This window comes from Balaenoptera borealis (assembly GCF_965194805.1).
Source record: "Balaenoptera borealis genome assembly, chromosome: 6".
Lineage (NCBI taxonomy): Eukaryota > Metazoa > Chordata > Mammalia > Artiodactyla > Balaenopteridae > Balaenoptera > Balaenoptera borealis.
This window is the reverse complement of record NC_138863.1, coordinates 129502838-129522583: the sequence shown is the minus strand read 5'-3', so window position 1 is coordinate 129522583 and position 19746 is coordinate 129502838. Positions and strand designations below refer to the sequence as shown.

Sequence of the window (19746 nt, the reverse complement as noted above, 5' to 3'; positions counted from 1 at the left end):
GCATAGCCAGTACATAATGATACTCTTAACTCATACCACTATATTATATTATTTCAGTAGATATGAAATATACCAGGGTAGAAAAATAAGTTTTATGATTGATCAAAAATAGAAATATTGCTTCCATATTTTTAAAAGTACACAGTCCAAAGAAACTATGTTAAGTAGGAAAGCAGGATATGAAAATCCTTAAAATAATTACAAGTAATTCATGATCAGAACACTTAAGTTAAAATAAATTAAGTGAGAAAATGCACAAATAAAAAAAAATCAAAATGCTAATAGTAACTGAATTATGGTAGAAAGAGTATGGGTGATTATTTTTCTCTTCTCTAATATGGAAACTTTTAAAATGTGGTCACATTACTTATTTAATGCAAAAAAAAAAGCATTCCTCATAAAACATCTGTAATCTTAAGACTGGTAACAGTGTTTCTTATTTCCCTGTATAACATCAGTATACAATTTGAATGGGGAAACCTGGGCTTTTTCTGAATCATGGGATTGGCCATTGTCAGTTTGCTGGTGTCCAAGCCAAAGGCACTCAGGGAACATGAACATCCACGGGGAGGGCACACCAGACCCAGATATCAATATATATACAGGACTATTTGCATTCATCTTCATTTCACAGATAAGGAAACCAAACCTCAGAAAGGATCAGCACTGAACCCAAGGCCACAAAGCTAACAAGAGGTGAAGCCATGGAGAGGTCAAAGCTTCCATCTTTCCCTTACAGCACTTTGTGTCCCTGGCCCTGGACAGCCTGGTCCCCAAGGAGACCCAGCAGTGTAGCTGGGAAAATAAGCAACATCCCTGAAAGAAACCACACAGGATATAATAATACAGAACTGGACGTTAAATTGGGGGGCTCCACACAGCTGCACGGAGAGGTAGCGACAGAGGAGTGGGCGGCTCTGAGAATAAGAGGTGGGCTGGAGTCAGCCTGGGACAACGGGTGGGCCTATGCCGGGGGAGAGGGCTGCCATGCATATGGAAGAAAGGGGCAGGGTAATCCTGCACGGGGGGGCCAGCTCACCTCTTATTCCACTCTTGGTCTTACACCAGAGTACAAATTAAACAGCCCTGCTATAAAACAGAGTGTGTAACAACTTGAGGAATGCCAAGGCCAACAGATCAGGAAACAACTGCCATTGAAAAAGACAGTTTATTGCTCACAGTCTCCGAGCTGAGGGCCGTAGTGCCCTATGCAGGACGGCACAGGGAAGTGCTAGCATTGGTCAGGAGGTGCTGGCGGGTTGCGGAGGGCTGTAGCAAGAGCCTTCACTTCACTGTGGTCTCTGGGGGGAAGGGGTGTGTAAGGCAGTGCAAGCGGTTTAGGACTGGCCAGAGGGAAGAGCTCAGTGGCGCTTGGGCACGGGCTGTCCCTAGCTGTCTATGACTTGGTCCTGGGGGATCAGAGCAGGTGGGTAGTGGGCAGGAGTGTGAGAGTCCAAAAAAGGAGGTGGTTGGGGTGTGGGCTCTGGATCGGTTGGTTTAGATTTGAAACGCACGCCTGAGCAGGAGAACTCCTCCCGAGGAGAGAGGTGCACGTGCCAAGGGACATGTGAGCCAAGGCAAGGTGACTCGGGACCGGACGGTCCAGAACGAGGCGTGTGCAGCACAGGCATGCAGGGCAGATGATAGGGCATCCAGTTTAGAGACGCTAGACACATGGTCAATAGAGTACCGTGTCATTTAAGGACACACCAGATAAAGATGTGGGCAACTGCTTACCTCCTGAGTATGCTCCTCATGGAGAACTAGTCCTTGCCTCCCCTCTGTGGCTGCGAATGGACGACCCCAGCGCGGCAGGAATAGGGGCCATCTACCTAATAGGCTTCCCCAGCAGGAAATCCACCAGCTGTCTAGGCTCAAAACCTTTCTCCTCTCACTTTTCCTGGGCTGCAGTAACTAAAGCCTGCTACCTTCTGAGCTGAGATTAAACAAAAAGCATACAAAATCTCTTTGACTTAAATCAGGAGTCCACAGACTATGGCTGAAGGCCCAGTCCAGCCCTTCACCTGTTTTTGTGAATAACGTCTTACTGGAACACAGCCATGTCTACACAGTTAGTCTGGTCTCTGGCTACTTTCCACTACAATGGTAGAGGCGAGCAACTGCAACAGAGGCCACATGGCCCACAAGGCCTGAAATATTTACCATCTGGGCCTTTACAGAAAAAGGTGGCCACCCCCTAAGTTAAATGATCTACAGAACTAATCACACATCTACCTGGAGAGCTGGCCTGAGGTGGAGGCACAAGTTACATGTCGGCACCAGGGCCACAACAGCACAGAGGAGCAGCGTCCTCACTGGAGGGGTTGGGGCGTAGAGCAGAGGTGGGAGGGGGGAGTGAGGAGCGGTGTGATAAAAGGCAATGGAAAGAGGGGGAAAGAAATGTAATGCCAAGAGAGAGTCAATAAACTATCTAAATAAACTTACAGTAATAGTAAACAAACAAAAAATGTGCTGTAGAATTGACAGCAAGGTCTTGAAGAGAAATCTGTACACCCAAGTTCATAGCAGCATAATGCACAATAGCTAAAATGTGGAGGCAACTCAAGTGTCCACTGACAGATGAATGAAGAAGGAAACAGTACACAAGGAGTGCACAAGGGTTCCCTTTTCTCCACACCCTTGCCAACACTTATCTCTTTACTTTTTATGACAGCCATTCTAACAGGTGTGAGGTGATATCTCATTGTGGTTTTGATATGAATTTCCCCCATGACTAATGATGTTCTGCGTCTTTTCATGTACCTATTGGCCACCTGTATGTCTTCTTTGGAAAAATACTTACTCAGTTCCTCTGCCCATGTTTTAATCAGATTGTTTGTGATTTTTTTTGCTATTGAGTTGTAAGATTTCTTTATATAATTTGGAGATTAACCCCTTACCAGGATCTATGATTTGTACATATTTTTTCTCATCCTATAAATTGTCCTTGTATTTTGTTGATGGTTTCCATTGCTGTGCAGAAGCTTTTTACTGATTTTTTAAAAGATTTTTTTTTGATTTTAAAGTCTTTATTGAATTTGTTACAATATTACTTCTGTTTTATGTTTTGGTTTTTTGGCTGTGAGGCATGTGGGACCCTAGCTCCCTGACCAGGGATCGAACCCACACTCTCTGCATTGGTAGGCAAAGTCTTAACCACTGGACCATCAGGGAAGTCCCTGTGTAGAAGCTTTTTGGTCTGATGTAGTCTACTTACTTATTTTTGCATTTGTTGCCTTTGTTTTTGATGCCAGATCAAAAAAATTGCCAAGACCAATATCAAGGAGCTTACTCCTTATGTTTTTCTTCTAGGAGTTTTATAATTTCAGGTCTTATGTTCAACTCTTCAATCTGTTTTGAGTTAAGTTTTGTGTACAGTGTAAGATAGTGATCCAGCTTAATTCTTTTACATGTGGCCTGACCAGTTTTATGGAAGAGACTATCGTTTCTCCATTATATTCTTGACACTTTTGTCTTAAATTAATTGACCATATACGTGTGGGTTTGTTTCTGGGTTCTCTATTCTGCTCCACTGATCTACGTGTCTGTTTTTATGCCAATACCATACTGTTGGGACTTCCCTGGTGGCGCAGTGGTTAAGAAACTGCCTGCCAATGCAGAGGACACTGGTTTGATCCCTGGTCCGGGAAGATCCCACATGCCGCAGAGCAACAAAGCCTGTGCACCACAACTACTGAGCCTGCCCTCTAGAGCCACGTGCCTAGAGCCTGTGCTCAGCAGCAAGAGAAACCACCGCAATGAGAAGCCCACGCACCGCAATGAAGAGTAGCCCCCGCTCGCCGCAACTAGAGAAAGCCCGCATGCAGCAATGAAGACCCAACGTAGCCATAAATAAATAAATAAATAAATACCATACTGTTTGGATTACTATAGCTTACAATATAGTTTGAACTCAGGAAGCTTGATGCCTCCAGCTTTGTTCTTTCTCAAGATTGCTTTGTCTATCTTTGTTTTTTATGGATCCATGCAAATTTCAGGATTGTTTGTTCTATTTCTGTGAAAAAATGCCACTGGAATCTTGATAGGATTGCACTGAATCCATAGATTGCACTGGGTAGTATGGACATTTTAACAATATTTATTCTTCCAATCTATAAGAATGGAATATCGTTGCCTTTATTTGTGTCTTCTTCAATTTTTTTCATCAATGTGTTAATAGTTTTCAGTGTACAAGTCTTTTGCCTTCTTGGTTAAATTTATTCCTAGGTATTTTATTTATTTATTTTTTTGGCCACGCCACGTGTCATGCAGGATCTTAGTTCCCTGACCAGGGTTTGAACCCGCACCCTCTGCACTGGAAGCTCAGAGTCTTAACCACTGGACTGCCAGGGAAGTCCCTATTTTATTCTTTTTGATGCAACTGTAAATGGGATTGTTTTCTTGATTTCTTTTTCTGATTGTTTTTCTTAGTGTGTAGAAACACAACTGATTTTTGTACATTGACTTTGTATCTTGCAACTTCAGTGAATTTATTTATCAGTTATAACAGTTTTTTGGTAGAGTCTTTGGGGTTTTCTATATACAATATTATGTCAGCTGCTAGTAGAGACAGTTTTACTTCTTCCTTTCCCATTTGGATGCCTTTTATTGCTTTTTCTTGCCTTGCTCTGGCTAGGACTTCCAGTATTATGCTCAATAAAAGTGGCAAGAGTGGGCATCCTTGTCTTGTTCCTGATCTTAGAGAAAAAGCCTTTGGCTTTTCACTGTTAAGTATAAAGTTAGCTGTGGGATTGTCTTATGTGACCTTTATTATGTTGCAGTATGTTCCCCCTGTACCCAGTTTGTTGAGAGTTTTTGTCATGAATAGATATTGGATTTTGTCAAATGCTTTTTCTGCATCTATTGAGATGATCATATGATTTTTACCCTTCATTTTGTTAATGTGGTATATCACACTGATTGATTTGGGGATACTGAACTATCCCTGCATCCCTGGTACAAACCCCACTTGATCATGGTATATGATTTTCTAGTGTACTGTTGAATTCAGTTTGCTAATATTTTGTTGAGAATTTTTGCATCCAATATTCATCAGTGATATTGGTAAGTAATTTCCTTTTTTGTAGTGTCCTTGTCTGGTTTTGGTGTCACAGTAATGCTGGCCTTGTAAAATGAGTTTGGAAGTATTCCCACCTCTTCAATTTTTGGGAAGATTTGAGAAGGATCAGTATTAATTCTCCTTTAAATATTTGATAGAATTCACCTGTGAAGCCATCTCTTCCTGGACTTTTCTTTGCTGGGATGTTTTAAATTACTGATTCAATCTTCTCCTGTTCAGATTTTCTGCCTCTTCATGATTCAGTCATGGTAGGTTGCATGTTCTAGGAATTTATCTGTTTTTTCCTAGGTTACCCAATTTGTTGGTGTAGAATTGTTCATAGTCTCATGATCCTTTCTATGCCTGTCATTCAGTTGTAATGTCTCCTCTTTCATTTCTGATTTTATTTGAATCTTCTCTCTTTTTCCTTAGGTAGTCTAGCTAAAAGTTTCTCAATTTTGTTTATCTATTAAAAAAAAAAGCAGCTCTTAGTTTTGTTAAGCATCTCTATTGTTTTTAATGGATGTTATTTCATTTATTTCTGCTTGGCTTTTTATTTCCTTCTTTCTGCCTACATTGGGGATAGTTTGTTCTTTTTCTAGTTCCTTGAGGTAAAAAATTATGTTGTTTATTTGATATCTTTCGTTTGTCTTAATGTAGGCATTTATTGCTGTAAACTTCCCTCTTAGATCTGCTTATGCAGCATCCCATAGCTTTTGATATATTAGGTCTCCATTTTCATTGGTTTCCAGATACTTTTGGATATCCCATTTGATTTCTTCTTTGACACATTGGTTGTTCAGGAGCGTTTATTTAATATCCATATACCTGTGATTTTTCCAGCTTTCCTCCTGTTATTGATTTGTAGTTTCATACCACTGTGGTCGGAAAAGATACTGGGTATGATTTCAATCTTCTTAAATTTGCTAACACTTGTTTGTGACCTATTGTAAGATCTATCCTGGAAAATGTTTCCTGCACACTTGAGAAGAATGTGTACTGTGCTGCTGTTGGATAGGATGTTCTGTATATGTTAGACGGCTCTAACATAGGGTTCAAGTTCCATGTTTCCTTGATTTTCCGTCTGGATGATCTATCCATTGTTGAAAGTGGGGTATTGAAGTCTTTTACCATTATTGTATTGTTGTCTATTTTTCCCTTCAGATCTGTTAATATCTGCTTAATATATTTAGATGCTCTGATGTTGGGTGTGAATATATTTGTGATTGTTATATTTTTGATGAATTGACCACTTTATTATTGTCTAATGACCTTCTCTGTCTTTTGCTACTGTTTTCAGGTTAAAGTCTACTTTGTCTGATATAAGTATAGCTACTCCTGCTCTCTTTTGGTTCCCACCGGCAAGGAAGATCTTTTTCCATCCCTTCACTTTGAGTGTATGTGTTTCCTTAAAACTGAAGTGAGTCTCTTGTAGGAAGCATATACCAGGGTTCTATTTTTTAACCCATCTAGCCACTCTATGTGTTTTGATTGGAGAAATCAATCCTTTAACACTTCCAGTAATTATTGATAGGTAAGGACTTATTAATGCCATCTCATTAACTGTTTTCTGGCTTATTGGAGTTCCCTTGTACCTTTCCTTCTCTCTTGCTGCCGTCCTTTGTGAACTGCTGATTTTTCCATTGTGATATTCGTTGATTCCCTTCTCTTGTTTGTGAATCTACTGAAGATTTTGTTTTGTGGTTACCATGAGGCTTACATTAAGACATCTTAGAGATATAACAGTCTATTTTACACTCATAACAATTTAACTTCTATTGCACACAGAACCTCTAATCTTTTATTCCCTCCTTTTTTTCATATTTTTGATGCCACAATTTACATCTTTTTCTACTGTGTATCCATTGATCAACTGTGGTAGCTATGGCTCTTTTTTAAGACTTTTATCCTTCAACCTTTATACTAGAGTTAGGTAGTTAACACACCACCATATTACAGTATTCTGTATTCAGTATTCTGAATCTGACTATATGCTTACTTTTGCCAGTGTGTTGTATATTTTCATATATTTCCATGTTACCAACCAGTGTCCTTTCATTTCAGCTTGGAGAACTCCTTCAGGCATTTCTTGTAGGCAGGTCTAGCGGTGATAAACTCCCTCAGCTTTTATTTGTTAGGGAAAGTCTTTTTTTTTTTTACAGTCCAGGTCTTTTATTTTCTTTATACCCATCATGCCATGAATTCATAGGGAATGGGCTCCAACAGTTCAGGCTCCTTTCCACTGGTTCTCACAAAGTGTGCTTCTCTGGATGGAGCAGGCTGGCACTTCAGTTGAACCCAAGTACCTTTCTCTTTGGCTTCCTTCTTTTCCTGATCATTTTCCTTCACCCGTTTCAGGAAGCTATCTCGGCTCTTAGAGTGCTTGCTTAATATGCTCGATATGCACATTAATTCTCTTGGCAAGAATCTTGCCCTTAACTTGTTTACAATGATGCCAACAGCATGCTAGGTAACACTGTAGACTCTCCCAGTTTTGCCGTGGTAACATTTGTGGGGCATTACTTTTTGAACAGTGCCCATTCCCTTGATATCTACAATATCACCTTTCTTGTAGATTCGCATGTATGTGGCCAAAGGAACAACTCCATGTTTTCTAAAAGGCCTAGAGAACATGTAGCGGGTGCCCCTCCTCTTTCCCTTTGTGTTGGTCATTTTGGCAAATACTTTTTCATATAATTTGTGTGGCAAGGAGACTGAAGAATGCTTCAGATAACCCATCAAAGCCAAATCACTGTTACAATGAATGCACACTTCACTTTAAATGGTGAGAAGAATGCTTGAGGGACAGGGGGAGGGACAGGAGGCTCCGGGAGCCAGGTGCGAAGGGAAAGTCTTTTTCTTGCCTTCATTTCTGAAGGACAACTTTGCGGGGTATAGTATTCTTGGCAGTTTCTTCCTTTCAGCACTTCAAATATATCATCCCCTTTTCTCCTGGACTGCAAGGTCTCTGTTCAGAAATCCATTGATAGCATTATGGGGGTTTCCTTCTATGATTTTTTTTTTCTCTTGCTGCTTTTAAAATTCTCTGTCTTTGATTTTAGACAGTTTTATTATAATGTGTATTGGACAAGATCATTTGGGACTGAAATTTTAGGGTAACCTATGAGCTTCATGAACTTGGATGTCCAAATCTCTCCCCCAGTTTGGGAGGTTCTCAGCCATTATTTTCTTTACATAAGCTTTCTACTCCTTTCTTCCTCTCTTCTTCTCCTGGGATTCCAATGATGCCTACATTGTTTCTCTTAATGGTGTCACATAAGTCCCACCAACTTTCTTCATTCCTTTTCGTTCTTTTTTCTTTTTGTTCCTCATATTGGAATTTTCAGTTGATCTGTCTTCAAGCTCACTGATTCTTCTGTTTGGTCGTCTGCTGTTAAAGCTCTGTGTTGAATTCTTCAGTTCTGTCATTTCATTCTTCAGCTCCAAAATTTGTTTGGTTCTTGTTTTAAATCTTCTATCTCTTCATTAAACTTCTCATTTTGGTCTTGTGTTGTCTTCCTGATATCATTAAATTGTTTACCTGTGTTATTTTGTAGTTAAGAGTCTTTGGAACAGTTATTATGAATTCTTTGTTAGGAAATTCAGGATCTTTATTTCTTTGGGTGTTACTGGAGGTTCTTTTGGTGGAGTCATGTTTCCCTGATTCTTCATGATTCCTACAGCTTTGCATGTCTGCACATTTGAAGAAGCAGTCACCTTTTCCAGACTTTACGGGTAAGGGAAAACTTTCACCTAGGGGTGGGGGCATGCTGGAGTGTGCTGTGGCCCTCAGTCAGTGGTGTGGGGCACCAAGAGCAGGCGCATACGGTGGCACCAGGTCCGGTGGGGCATAATGTCTTTTGGCTCAGGCTGCTAGGGTCTACATCATCAGCAACTGTGTGTTCCATGGTGAGTAATGCTGAGGGTCCATAGTGGCCGCAAGGGGTACTGGGGTCCATAGTATCACTTGGGGTCCAGTGGCTAGAGACCAACTATAAGCTCACTAGTAGCTGCGGGATTCCTACCATGGCCCTGCAGTAGCTGCACACTCCCCAGCCCCACAAGCCATGCACAGTGTAATGGAGGCTGGTGACAGGAGTTGGGCCAGGGGTGTGCACGTGCATAGCTCAAGTGGCTGGTGGCAGGTCAATGCAGCAGTGCAGGCTAGTGACAGAAGACAGGGCCTGATCCAGACCAACATGTAGCTGTGGAGGCTGGCGGCCGGAGTGCTCTCCTGTGGCTGCCAGGATACCCGCTCCCAACCTGCACATTACAGTGGAGGCCTGCAGTGTGGAAAGGCACAGCTGGAGGCGCTAGCTGCAAGGAAGCACATGGTGGCGGGGTCAGCTGTGGAGGTGTAGGCTGCTGTCTTGCACTCACACGGCCACAGAGGGCTGCTTGCTGCCCGTGCAGTTCCCAGGCTCCCCAAGTGCAGGGGAGGAGAGTGGGGAAATGGAGGAAGGAAGGACTCGGGCTTCTGGCATCAGTGAACACAAATACCTATAGGGCAAAAGTTGGTGAAATATGCAGGGGTCCACGGTGGTGAAATCTGCTAAGTTTTTCTGCAGAGCAGGTCACTGAGAACCACACTCACTCCCACTGCATGGCTGCCACCAGTATCCCCTGCTTTTCTTCCTTGCTCCTAGCCATTTCAATACACTTCAGTTTTGCCAATCTGGGTGGGAGCTTCGTGTGGTGCTCTGAAAGTCTTGGGGAAACTGGTCACTTCCTCCATTCTTCCTTTCCTGGCCAGGGGAACTCTTCCTATCTGGGAAGTTCCCTCATGGCACTGAGCAATCCCAACTTGGGGGAAGGGATAATGCAGTCAAAATGAAGCTGTCTTCTTCCTTCTTTTTCTTGCAGTTATTCTCAGGTTTTTGGTTCCACTGTATCACTAAATTTTCTCAAGTGACTCCGGAGCTCTCCCAGAGCTGTTTTCATTAATGGATAGCTAATTGTTAATTATTGTGGGGAGATGGAGGCTGAGTTCTTCCTTTCCAATCTGGATGCCTTTTAATGCATTTGCTTGACTAACTGCTTTGGGTGAAGCTCCAGTACAATTTTGAATAGAAGTGGCAAAAATTGGACATCTTGTCTTGTTCCTAATCTTAGGGGGAAAGCATCCAGTCTTTAACCAGTAAGTATGATGTTAGCTGGGGCTTTTCTATAGAGATCCTTTGCAAGATTAGCAAGTTACCTTCTATTCCTAGCATATTGTTTTCATCATGAAGGGGTGTTGAATTTTATAAAATAATTGTTCTGTGTCTGTTGAGGTGTGGTGTTCACCCTTTATTCTATTGATGTGGTGTATTACATTATTTTATTTTTGACATTAAATACACCTTGCATTCCTAAGATAAATCCCACTTGGCCATGGTATATAACCCCTTTTATATATTGCTGGACTCAGAGTATTTTGTTGATGATTTATCCATCTATATTTGTAAGAGAATTGGTTTGTAGTTTTCTTGTGCTGTTTGGTTTTACCAGGGTAACATTGACTTCATAGAGTGAGCTGAGAAGGAACCCCTCCTTTCCTATTTTTTGGAAGACTTTGTGAAGAATTGCTATTAATTCTTCTTTAGATGTTTGGTAGAATTCACCAGTTTTACCTAAGCTTTTCCCTGATGGAGATTTTATTTACTAATTCAATCTATTTACTTGTTACAGGTCTTTTCAGATTTTCTATTTCTTCTCAAAACAGTTTTGTTAGTTTGTGTCTTTCTAGGAACGTGTCCATTTCACCTACATTATCTAACTTGTTGGCATACAGTTGTTTATAATATTTGCCTATTAATTCTTTTCATTTCTGTACAGTTGGTAGTAATATTCTTCTTTCATTTCTGATTTTAGTATTTTTAGTCTTCTCTCTTTTTCGCTTTGTCAGTCCAGCTAAAGTCTTATCAATTTGGATGATATTTTCAAGGGACTAACTGCTTTTATTGATTTTCTCTATTGTTTTTCTATTCTCTATTTCATTAATTTATGCGCTAATCTTTATTATTTCCTCCCTTCTATTTTTTTGAGTTTGTCCTCTTTTTCCAGTGTCTTAAGATGGAAGGTTAAGTTGTTGATTTTGAGATCTTTCCTTTTTTTTTTCAATGTAGGCATTTACAAATATAAATTTCTGTGTACTGCTTTAGCTGAATCCTAAATACTTTGGCATGCTGTTTCTTCATTTTTATTCATCTCAAAGTATTTTCTAATTTCCCTTGTGATTTCTTCTATTTTTTAAAATATTTATTTATTCATTCCTTGGCTGCATCGGGTCTTAGTTGCAGCACGCGGGCTCTTTGTTGTGGTGCATGGGCTTCTCTCTACTTCTGATGCGCGGGCTTCTCTCTAGTTGTGGCACACGGGCTCCAGAGTGCATGGGCTTGGTAGTGGCAGCACACGGGCTCTCTAGTTGTGGCACGCGGGCCCTCTAGTTGCAGCGTGTGGGCTTAGTTGCCCCATGGCACGTGGGATCTTAGTTCCCCAACCAGGGATCGAACTGGCATCCCCTGCATTGCAAGACCAATTCTTAACCACTGGACCACCAGGGAAGTCCCATGATTTCTTTTCAGATCCATTGATCATTTAGTAGTAAGTTATTTAATTTCCATATATTTGTGAATTTCACAAAGTTCACTGGTTTTACTTTCTAATTTCATTCCACTGTGGTCAGAGAACGATTTCAACCCTTTCAACTTTACTGATGATTTTAATGGCCTACCACATGGTCTATCCTGAAGTATGTTCCACATACACTTGGGAAGAAGATGAATTCTGCTGTTGTTGGGTGGAGTGTTCTAAAGATGTCTATTTTATCTAGTTGGTTATAGTGTCATTCAAGTCTTCTATTTCCTTCATGATCATTTGCCTAGTTTTTCTATCCATTATTGAAAGTGGGGTATTGAAGGCTGTGACTATTATTGTTGAACTTTCTATTTCTCCATTCTGTCAGGTTTTCTTTTATATATTATGGATCTCTGTTTTTAGGTACATATTTGTTTATAATTGTTATGTCTTCCTAACAGACTGCCCCTTTTGTCATTATAAAATGTCTCTCTTCATCTCTAGTAACTTTTGTTTTGTTTTGTTTTACAGTCTATTTTGTCTGATACATAGCCTCTCCAACTTTCTTATGGTTACTATTTGCATAATATATCTTTTTTGTTCCTCTTACATTTAATCTATTTGTATCTCTGAATCTAAAGTATGTCTGAAGTAGAAAGCATATAGCTGGATCTTGTTTTTCATCCTGCCTGACAATCTTTGCCTTTTAATTGGATTGTTTAATCCACTGACATTTAATGTTTTTATTGATATAGTTAGATTATGTTTGCCGTCTTACTTTTTGTTTTCTATGTTTCACGTCTTTTTTTTGTTCCCTATTTCTTACTGCCTTCTTCTGCATTAAGTGAATCTTTACAGTGTGGCATTTTAATTCCTTTAATGATTTTCTTCACTATACTTGTTTGAAGTTATTTTCCTTGTGGTTTCTCTAAGGCTTATCAGAATACATTTCAAACTGATACTAACTTAACTATAGTGAGATACAATAATGTTACTCTTATATAGTTCTATTTCCTCTTCTTCCTTTGTGTGTGTGTGTGTGTGTATATATACACACACATACACAGATACATGGTGTTTATTAAATCTGTTTGCTTATGTGCATTTTATTGAAAATGAGGTTTAACATTAGTGGAATAAATTTATTTTCCTATGTATAAAGTGGCACCTTTTGCCCTTTGTCATTTTATCTATTGGGGTTTTCATATTATTTTGGTCAATTTAAGAAATTCTTTTTTTTAATATATATACATTTTAAAAATTTATTTATTTTATTTATTTATTTTTAGCTGTGTTGGGTCTTTGTTGCTGTGTGCGGGCTTTCTCTAGTTGTGGTGAGTGGGGGCTACTCTTCGTTGCGGTGCGCGGGCTTCTCATTGAGGTGGCTTCTCTTGTTGCACAGCACGGACTCTAGGTACCCGGCCTTCAGGAGTTGTGGCTCGTGGGCTCTGTAGTGCAGGCTCAGTAGTTGTGGTGCACGGGCTTAGTTGCTCTGCGGCATGTGGGATCTTCCCGGACCAGGGCTCGAACCCGTGTCCCCTGCATTGGCAGGCAGATTCTTAACCACTGTGCCACCAGGGAAGTCCAAGAAATTCTTTATATCATCACTTTAATTACTGTCATATTGAAATCGTTTTTCCATCCTTCTTATTTTATCTTTTAGTGTGGAAAATTAACCTTTTCATTTTTATTGCTTCAAATGTTTGAAACTTCTTAACCTTCTAAGATCTGAAACACATTAATAGTTTTCCTATACATGGACCGTAAACTCTAGGTACATAGCTAAACTTTTTTTTCTCCCTTTTTACAGATACAATCTCTATATGACTTACTCTGGTTTGTGCTAGAGATGCGGGTTTGTTCAATGAAAATCAGAGACATAAACTATCTGTAGCTACATGCCACAGATACTCAGGTAGGTATTAATGGAGATGCTAGTTAACACACTGGGTTCACTTCAGCTTTACATAGCATACTCTGCACTGCTGAGTGAGATAACACACCTCAACATATCAAATAATGTCATCACACAAATCAGGCACTGAATGTAGTATCAACAAACCATTCAATGTTGTATTTGTTTCTATTTCACACTTGGATGGCCATCCTGTACATAATGCTTAATTCACTTAGATCACATTTTGATGGTGCTATGATTAGGATTTAAACTGATGTTCCTACAAATTGTTTACCAGTTTTCCCAAAACTATTTATTTAAAAAAAATAAAAGAAACCCTCTGTTTTAAACTGGAGATATGACAACTAAATGCAGATACTAGACTAGATCTTGCACTAGAAGGAAAAATAATGGTATAAAGGATGGCAGTATAAGGATAATGGTATAGAATAATGGTATAATGGTTCACTTAACAAAATTGGAATGGGGAAGGCAGATTAGAAAGATACATTTATTATAATAATGTTAAATTTATCAAAATTGATGATTATACTATTGTTATGGAGAGGATGTCTCTCGTCTTAGGAAATACAAGTCAAAGTGTTTAAGGGTAAAGGATCATGATGTATGTAACTATTCTCACATGGATCAAAAAAAAAATCCAAAAAACAAAACAAACACCACATTCATAATAGAAAAGTGCTTCTCAAACAAAGGTGATTTGCCCCACAAGGGGACATTTGCTTATGTCCAGAGACATTTTGGGGAGAGGGAGCTACCAGTATCTGGTGAGTGGAGGCCAGGGATGCTGCTAAACACCCTAAAAAGCACAGGTCAGCCCCCCAAAACAAAGAATTATCTGGCCCCAAATGGTGATAGTATCAAGGTTGAAAAACCCTGATACAGAGAAAGGAAATGATGGAGCAAGTGGGATAGAACATCAACAATCGATGTATCTGGGTGAGGGGTATATGGATGCTGTTTTGTTTTTTTTTTAAATAAATTTATAAATTTATTTATTTATTTATTTATTTTTGTCTGCGTTGGGTCTGTTGCTGTGAGCTGGCTTTTTCTAGCTGCGGCAAGCAGGGGCTACTCTTCGTTGTGGTGCGCAGGCTTATTGTGGTGACTTCTCTTGTTGCGGAGCACGGGCTTCAGTAGTTGCGGCACATGGGCTCAGCAGTTGTGGCGCACGGGCTCAGTTGCTCTGCTGCATGTGGGATCCTCCCGGACCAGGGCTCAAACCCATGTCCCCTGCCTTGGCAGGTGGATTCTTAACCACTGCACCACCAGGGAGGTCCCTGGATGCTGTTTTAATTATTCTTAACCTTGTAATTTTTCTGTAATTTGGAAATTAATTCCAAATAAAACATTTTTAAAGGCCTTTTTAAAAGTTCTTTGTTGTGATGATTACTTTATCATATATTAAACCACTACAGTGAAAAGTGGAGCTATCTGGGAACTCTCTATTCTATTTCACTGATATTAGACATCTTTTTTCCCAGTGCCACATTCTTTTCATTTGTTTCTATGTAATTTTAGCAACCTCATCCCATTAACAAAAAAAGAAACTTCTTTTAAATATACATATACATATGTACCTACATATTGATATCTTTACTTTTTCCAAATTAATTTGTTTTCTTTCTTTTAAAAAACCTCTTATTGGGATCCTGAGTTGAAAGCATTCTTTTAATCCAGAATGCCATCTCACACGGTTCTTTGGGAAACGTCCCCTGAAGACCTGGAGCAGTGAACATTTCTAGTGAGGAGTCTTTGACTTATCAAAGTCCTTAAGAATAGACAGTTCTTTGGAAATTAATGAAGCAAGGCATTTTAATATGTGTGCATTAAATGTGCAAAGATCATATGGTTGGGTTGTTTATTTGCCTGATTATTTTTCAGGAAACGGAGAGTGAGGCTGGGCTCTGAGAAGCTGAAGTAGTGATTCCCCAACGAGAGTGCCACTCATGTAATCTAAGCTTTTCAGGGCCATCCAAAATGCAAAGTGATGTTAAGCCACATGTGATACTAGGCGTATGTTTGGATTAGAACAATGTACTACAAACACATTTTCAAAGGTTCACACGTGGAAAACGCTTTTGTGCTTTTTAGGCCACAGAATCTTAAAGCCTAAGTAACGCTAAGGTACGCAATTAAATACATCTACCATAGACACACTTCTCTGCAAGGATCTGGAGCTCTGTCTGGAATACAGCAGAATACCAATATATCAATGAATTAGAAACCTGGACGCTATTTCGCTTCTATTCTATCTCTGTTTATTAATGATTTCTTCAAAGGTAAAATAATATAAATAGGTTCACAAGAGGATAAGTGTTAATATATTTAATAAATGTCTCATAAAATCATTTTCATAGGTAAGCCAAGTGTAATAAAGAGGAAGACCCCATTTGTGGTGGCTGGCTGCTTTCGTGTCCCCAGTCCTCTCTTTTCCCTTTTGCCCCATATCCAGGCAACCTGATAAGAAGGACAGCTCACACCCTCAGGCCCTTGGCACTAAAATTTCAAACCATGTAAGCCCCAGACTGAGCATGGGAACCTCCACCTGGCTCACTTCGTAACTGCAATAAAAACTCAAGGCCCCGCGTTGCTCCTGTTCTACTCCAGACCAAACCAGAGCCATTCTCCTCAGGTGATACATTTGCTATTGACTGTTGTGAGTCATGAATCCTTTTACACAACCCACTGGAGCCCATGTATCATTTGTCCCAACCTCCATAATCTCCTGAGATAGGGGACTGCCCAGCATCCAGCAGGGGATGCTCGGGACCCAAATAAAACACCAACTGACTAGTTTTGCTTATTGATTTCTCAGAATCACTTGCCAAGGAGCTGGGAAGACTCCAGTCTCTAGGAAGTCTTCCAGAGCAAAGACCAGGAGAGTGATGACATCATGTTGGTATCCATGAATAAGTTAGGATTTGAAATATACTGAAGCAAATGTCTAAGAGAGGGTTAATAATTCATACAACTAAATGTGAAGGGATAAAAATTAAACCATATGGAGTGCAATACTGAAGACATATCTTCAGTTACACTTCTACTTTTATTATTTTAACAGAAACATTTAAAATGAAAAGTTTTCTTATACCTAAACTACACGTTAAAAACCAAAACACAGAATCCCAGCTCTCACCCAAATGGCACTCCAAGGGCACCAAGAGGAGTCACCAGGACTGTGGGGACCGCCGTGTAAGCCAGGAAGTTTCCAATCTGGCCAACAGCCACTGTCAAGAGAATCACAAGGGTATCACTGCAATTACAAAAATCTCTTTGAGCATTCATCACAGAGTTGAATTTTGCAAGACTGTGCTCTGAAAGGGCTACTTCTTTTTCATTACTGGTGAGGAAGGAAATATGGGGCATCATTTGCATGATTAAGACTCCTGAAAGCAGAGGAGAGCAGGCCCCATAGTATCACTGGTCCAATTAGTTTCAACCCTCTATGGAAATTCCCAATCTAACCAGCAGTGACTGACAGTGGGTACAAGAGTATATTTCCACTTTCTTCTTAACACATCCCTGTTTTAAGACAGATCATGTAGAGCTTTCCATGTCCCTTCAAGTGGCCTGGGATCTAGTCCAGTGACACGCTGCTGGCACATCAAGTGGAAACACTACTGCCTGCACAGGGCTGTGCCTGGGGCTGCACTGAGATAGATAGATAGACAGACAGATAGATAGATAGATAGATAGAGCTTAAAAATGAGTTCTTCAATGAATCAACGTCTGCTAGAAAATTTCTTGCCTAAAAGACAATGTGTGACAAAAAGACCTCAAGATATATCTGAAATATCTAACAGAATTTTTCTTTATATATGTAAAGTTCTGAACTCTAATTTTATTATTTTTATATTATAACACATGACCTCTGATCTGGTACTTAAGGCTGAGTGAAGAAACTCTCCTTTGTAAAACCAGTTGTGTGGAGCAAAAGTTCACCAAATGCCCACAGCCCAACTATAGATGAGGAAGCAGGAGCTGCTTAATTTCTTCAGGCCCAGGACAGTCTGACCTGGACAAAATTCAGGGCTAACAGCAGGCAGCAGGATCCTCTGCTTTCACCCTCCACTGTCTCCCACCATCCCGGTCCTTATACCAAAGAACAAGCTAAGCTCATTCCATCCCCTCCATCCAGCCCTGGCAGACAAATGACTGATCTTACAAAAGGAGACCAAGCTCTTCACCACAAAGAGTACTTACTTGCAATTGTTCCTGCCCACCACACAATGTCTGTTAAATAGGAGGTACCTGTAAAAGAGTGAGACAAAAACATCAGGAAAGTACGAACCAAGAGGTTTACAAGCTACATACTTAAAAGAGGAATTTTTAAATAAAACTAAAATTGAAAAGAATAATGAATGCCATACTTTTATTCATCCTACAAAGAAACTTTAAAGTAGTCTATAAATAGCAGCATGAGAAATGATTAAAAGTGGCAAAATACTTTCTGCAATCAACACAAGCTGACCCAAACAAATAAAATCTTTATAAATTGTACTTTATTTGGGAGGGGGGCTCAACACATCACCTAGAGACAAATATTCTTTGGAGTAACTTTTTATATGTTGATTTCAAACGAGATTTGATCTTCAAAGTCCAATTCTCTCATGCATTTACTGAAACCCATTTATATGATAATTTTTCTAGTATAGGGTTCAGTGACTTGCTACTTAAACAGGTTCATAATGTAGAACCTTTGTGACACGGCTCTTTTTGCAACCATGTGAAAATGGTTGAAAGCAGACCCTTACACTCACTCAATAATCGGACATTGTACACAGTGGTTTCTCTTTTACTCTCTTGGATTACCCGCTTATGTCCCAATGCATGCCAGGGCAGGCAGAGATGGGAGCAGGTCTCCTCGTCACATCCATCCCTCCTTCTGTCCTTCTTCAGGTATGTCAAAATGCTCCTAGTCTAACAGGATTTTTTCACTTCAGACTAAAACACCTAATCTATTTGGGTGTTTTAATTCTCAGTAATTTGGTATAATGAACATAGGAAGCCAGCCTGTTTCTTTGAGGAGCAGAGCTACAGGTATTTAAACAGTACTTTTAAGAAAATGAGACCAATAAGTAACGATAGAGTGGAAGGAATGGTCTAGTTCAAATAGCACCATTTGGTAACATCACAGTAAAAACTGATTCAGGCAAGAACCATCAATGGAGACTAAAATAAGTGAATGAAAGTTTGCTGAGGGACAGGATTGCCACGTAATCTCCATGAATCACCTCCACCAGCTTTTTTATTAATCACAAAGGGAAAAAGTTGTCTTTACAGTACTCTAAGACCCTGATGGACATCACCTTAACTAAGTGGTCAAAGTTGACACCATCAGCAGTGGGACAAACCAACATCCTGTGCCTCCTGAGGGTGCATTGAGAAAGGCACAACATCACATCTGCAGTGCTCCTGCCAGAGTGCATCACCTGAATCTAATCATGAGGAAATTGTGAAATGGTCCACATATCAGCTGGCCTGTACGTTTCAAAATCGGCAAGGTCATGAAAGACAAAGGCTAAGGTACTGTTGCAAATGACAGGAAACTAAAGAGATGTGACTAAACACATGATGTTAGATGGGAAAAAAGGTTGCTATAAAGGACAGCGTTGGGGCAACTGGCAAAACTTCAATATGGATTGTTGTAGATAATTGAGTAACAAAACCCCTTCACTTTCTGCATGAGAATGCGACTATAAAGCTGACAGCCATGTGCCCAGGGGACAGCACTTAAGGTAAAAATGAGCTCTGATGGGCAAATGGCATCTGACTGGAGGTTGGGCTCCCCTAGTGCAATACCTCTGAGAACAGGAACAGCTCTTTCAGGGCCTGGGAGTTCTGCCTCTATGACTTTATACTGGAGGGCATGAGGCTTGTAAGGCTGGGCAGCTGTGGCACCGTCTGCTGCAGTTCTGCCTCTGGGCCCCTAAACCATGCTCTGCCTCTGCTACCAGGCTCCAACAGAGAGGGCCTGACACTAGCTGTGGCTCCTGTCCCATGTCCTTCTGAGTGTGTCTGATACAAATGTGGCCCATGATGTCCTACATATCAGAAAGTAGAGCTGAGCTGAAGAATGCCCTGCAGTGAACACTGCAAAACAATGATCAACTATTAGTACAGAATCCTTGTTCAATTTCCCAAATGTGCTAATCACACTGTGGCTATTTTAGAGCATGTCTTTTACTTACATGTGGAATCTGAAAAA

The 19746-nt window shown here is 40.2% G+C and overlaps 1 protein-coding gene and 1 pseudogene across 4 annotated transcripts in view; both read right to left on the bottom strand.

Annotated features, from left to right (window-relative positions):
- NIPA1 (NIPA magnesium transporter 1) overlaps nucleotides 1-19746 on the bottom strand; it is a 41552-nt gene that overhangs the window by 8142 nt on the left and 13664 nt on the right. For all 3 annotated transcript variants that reach the window (XM_082395486.1, XM_082395484.1, XM_082395485.1), the window contains 2 exons: nucleotides 17742-17789; nucleotides 16675-16765 (listed from right to left, as the gene is read on the bottom strand). In XM_082395486.1, the coding sequence (XP_082251612.1) occupies nucleotides 16675-16765; nucleotides 17742-17789 (139 nt within the window). The remainder of the gene's footprint in view (nucleotides 1-16674; nucleotides 16766-17741; nucleotides 17790-19746) is intronic.
- Nucleotides 7206-7844, bottom strand: LOC309630357 (large ribosomal subunit protein eL21 pseudogene; annotated as a pseudogene). Its single transcript has one exon. The product of its transcript is annotated as a large ribosomal subunit protein eL21 pseudogene (transcript).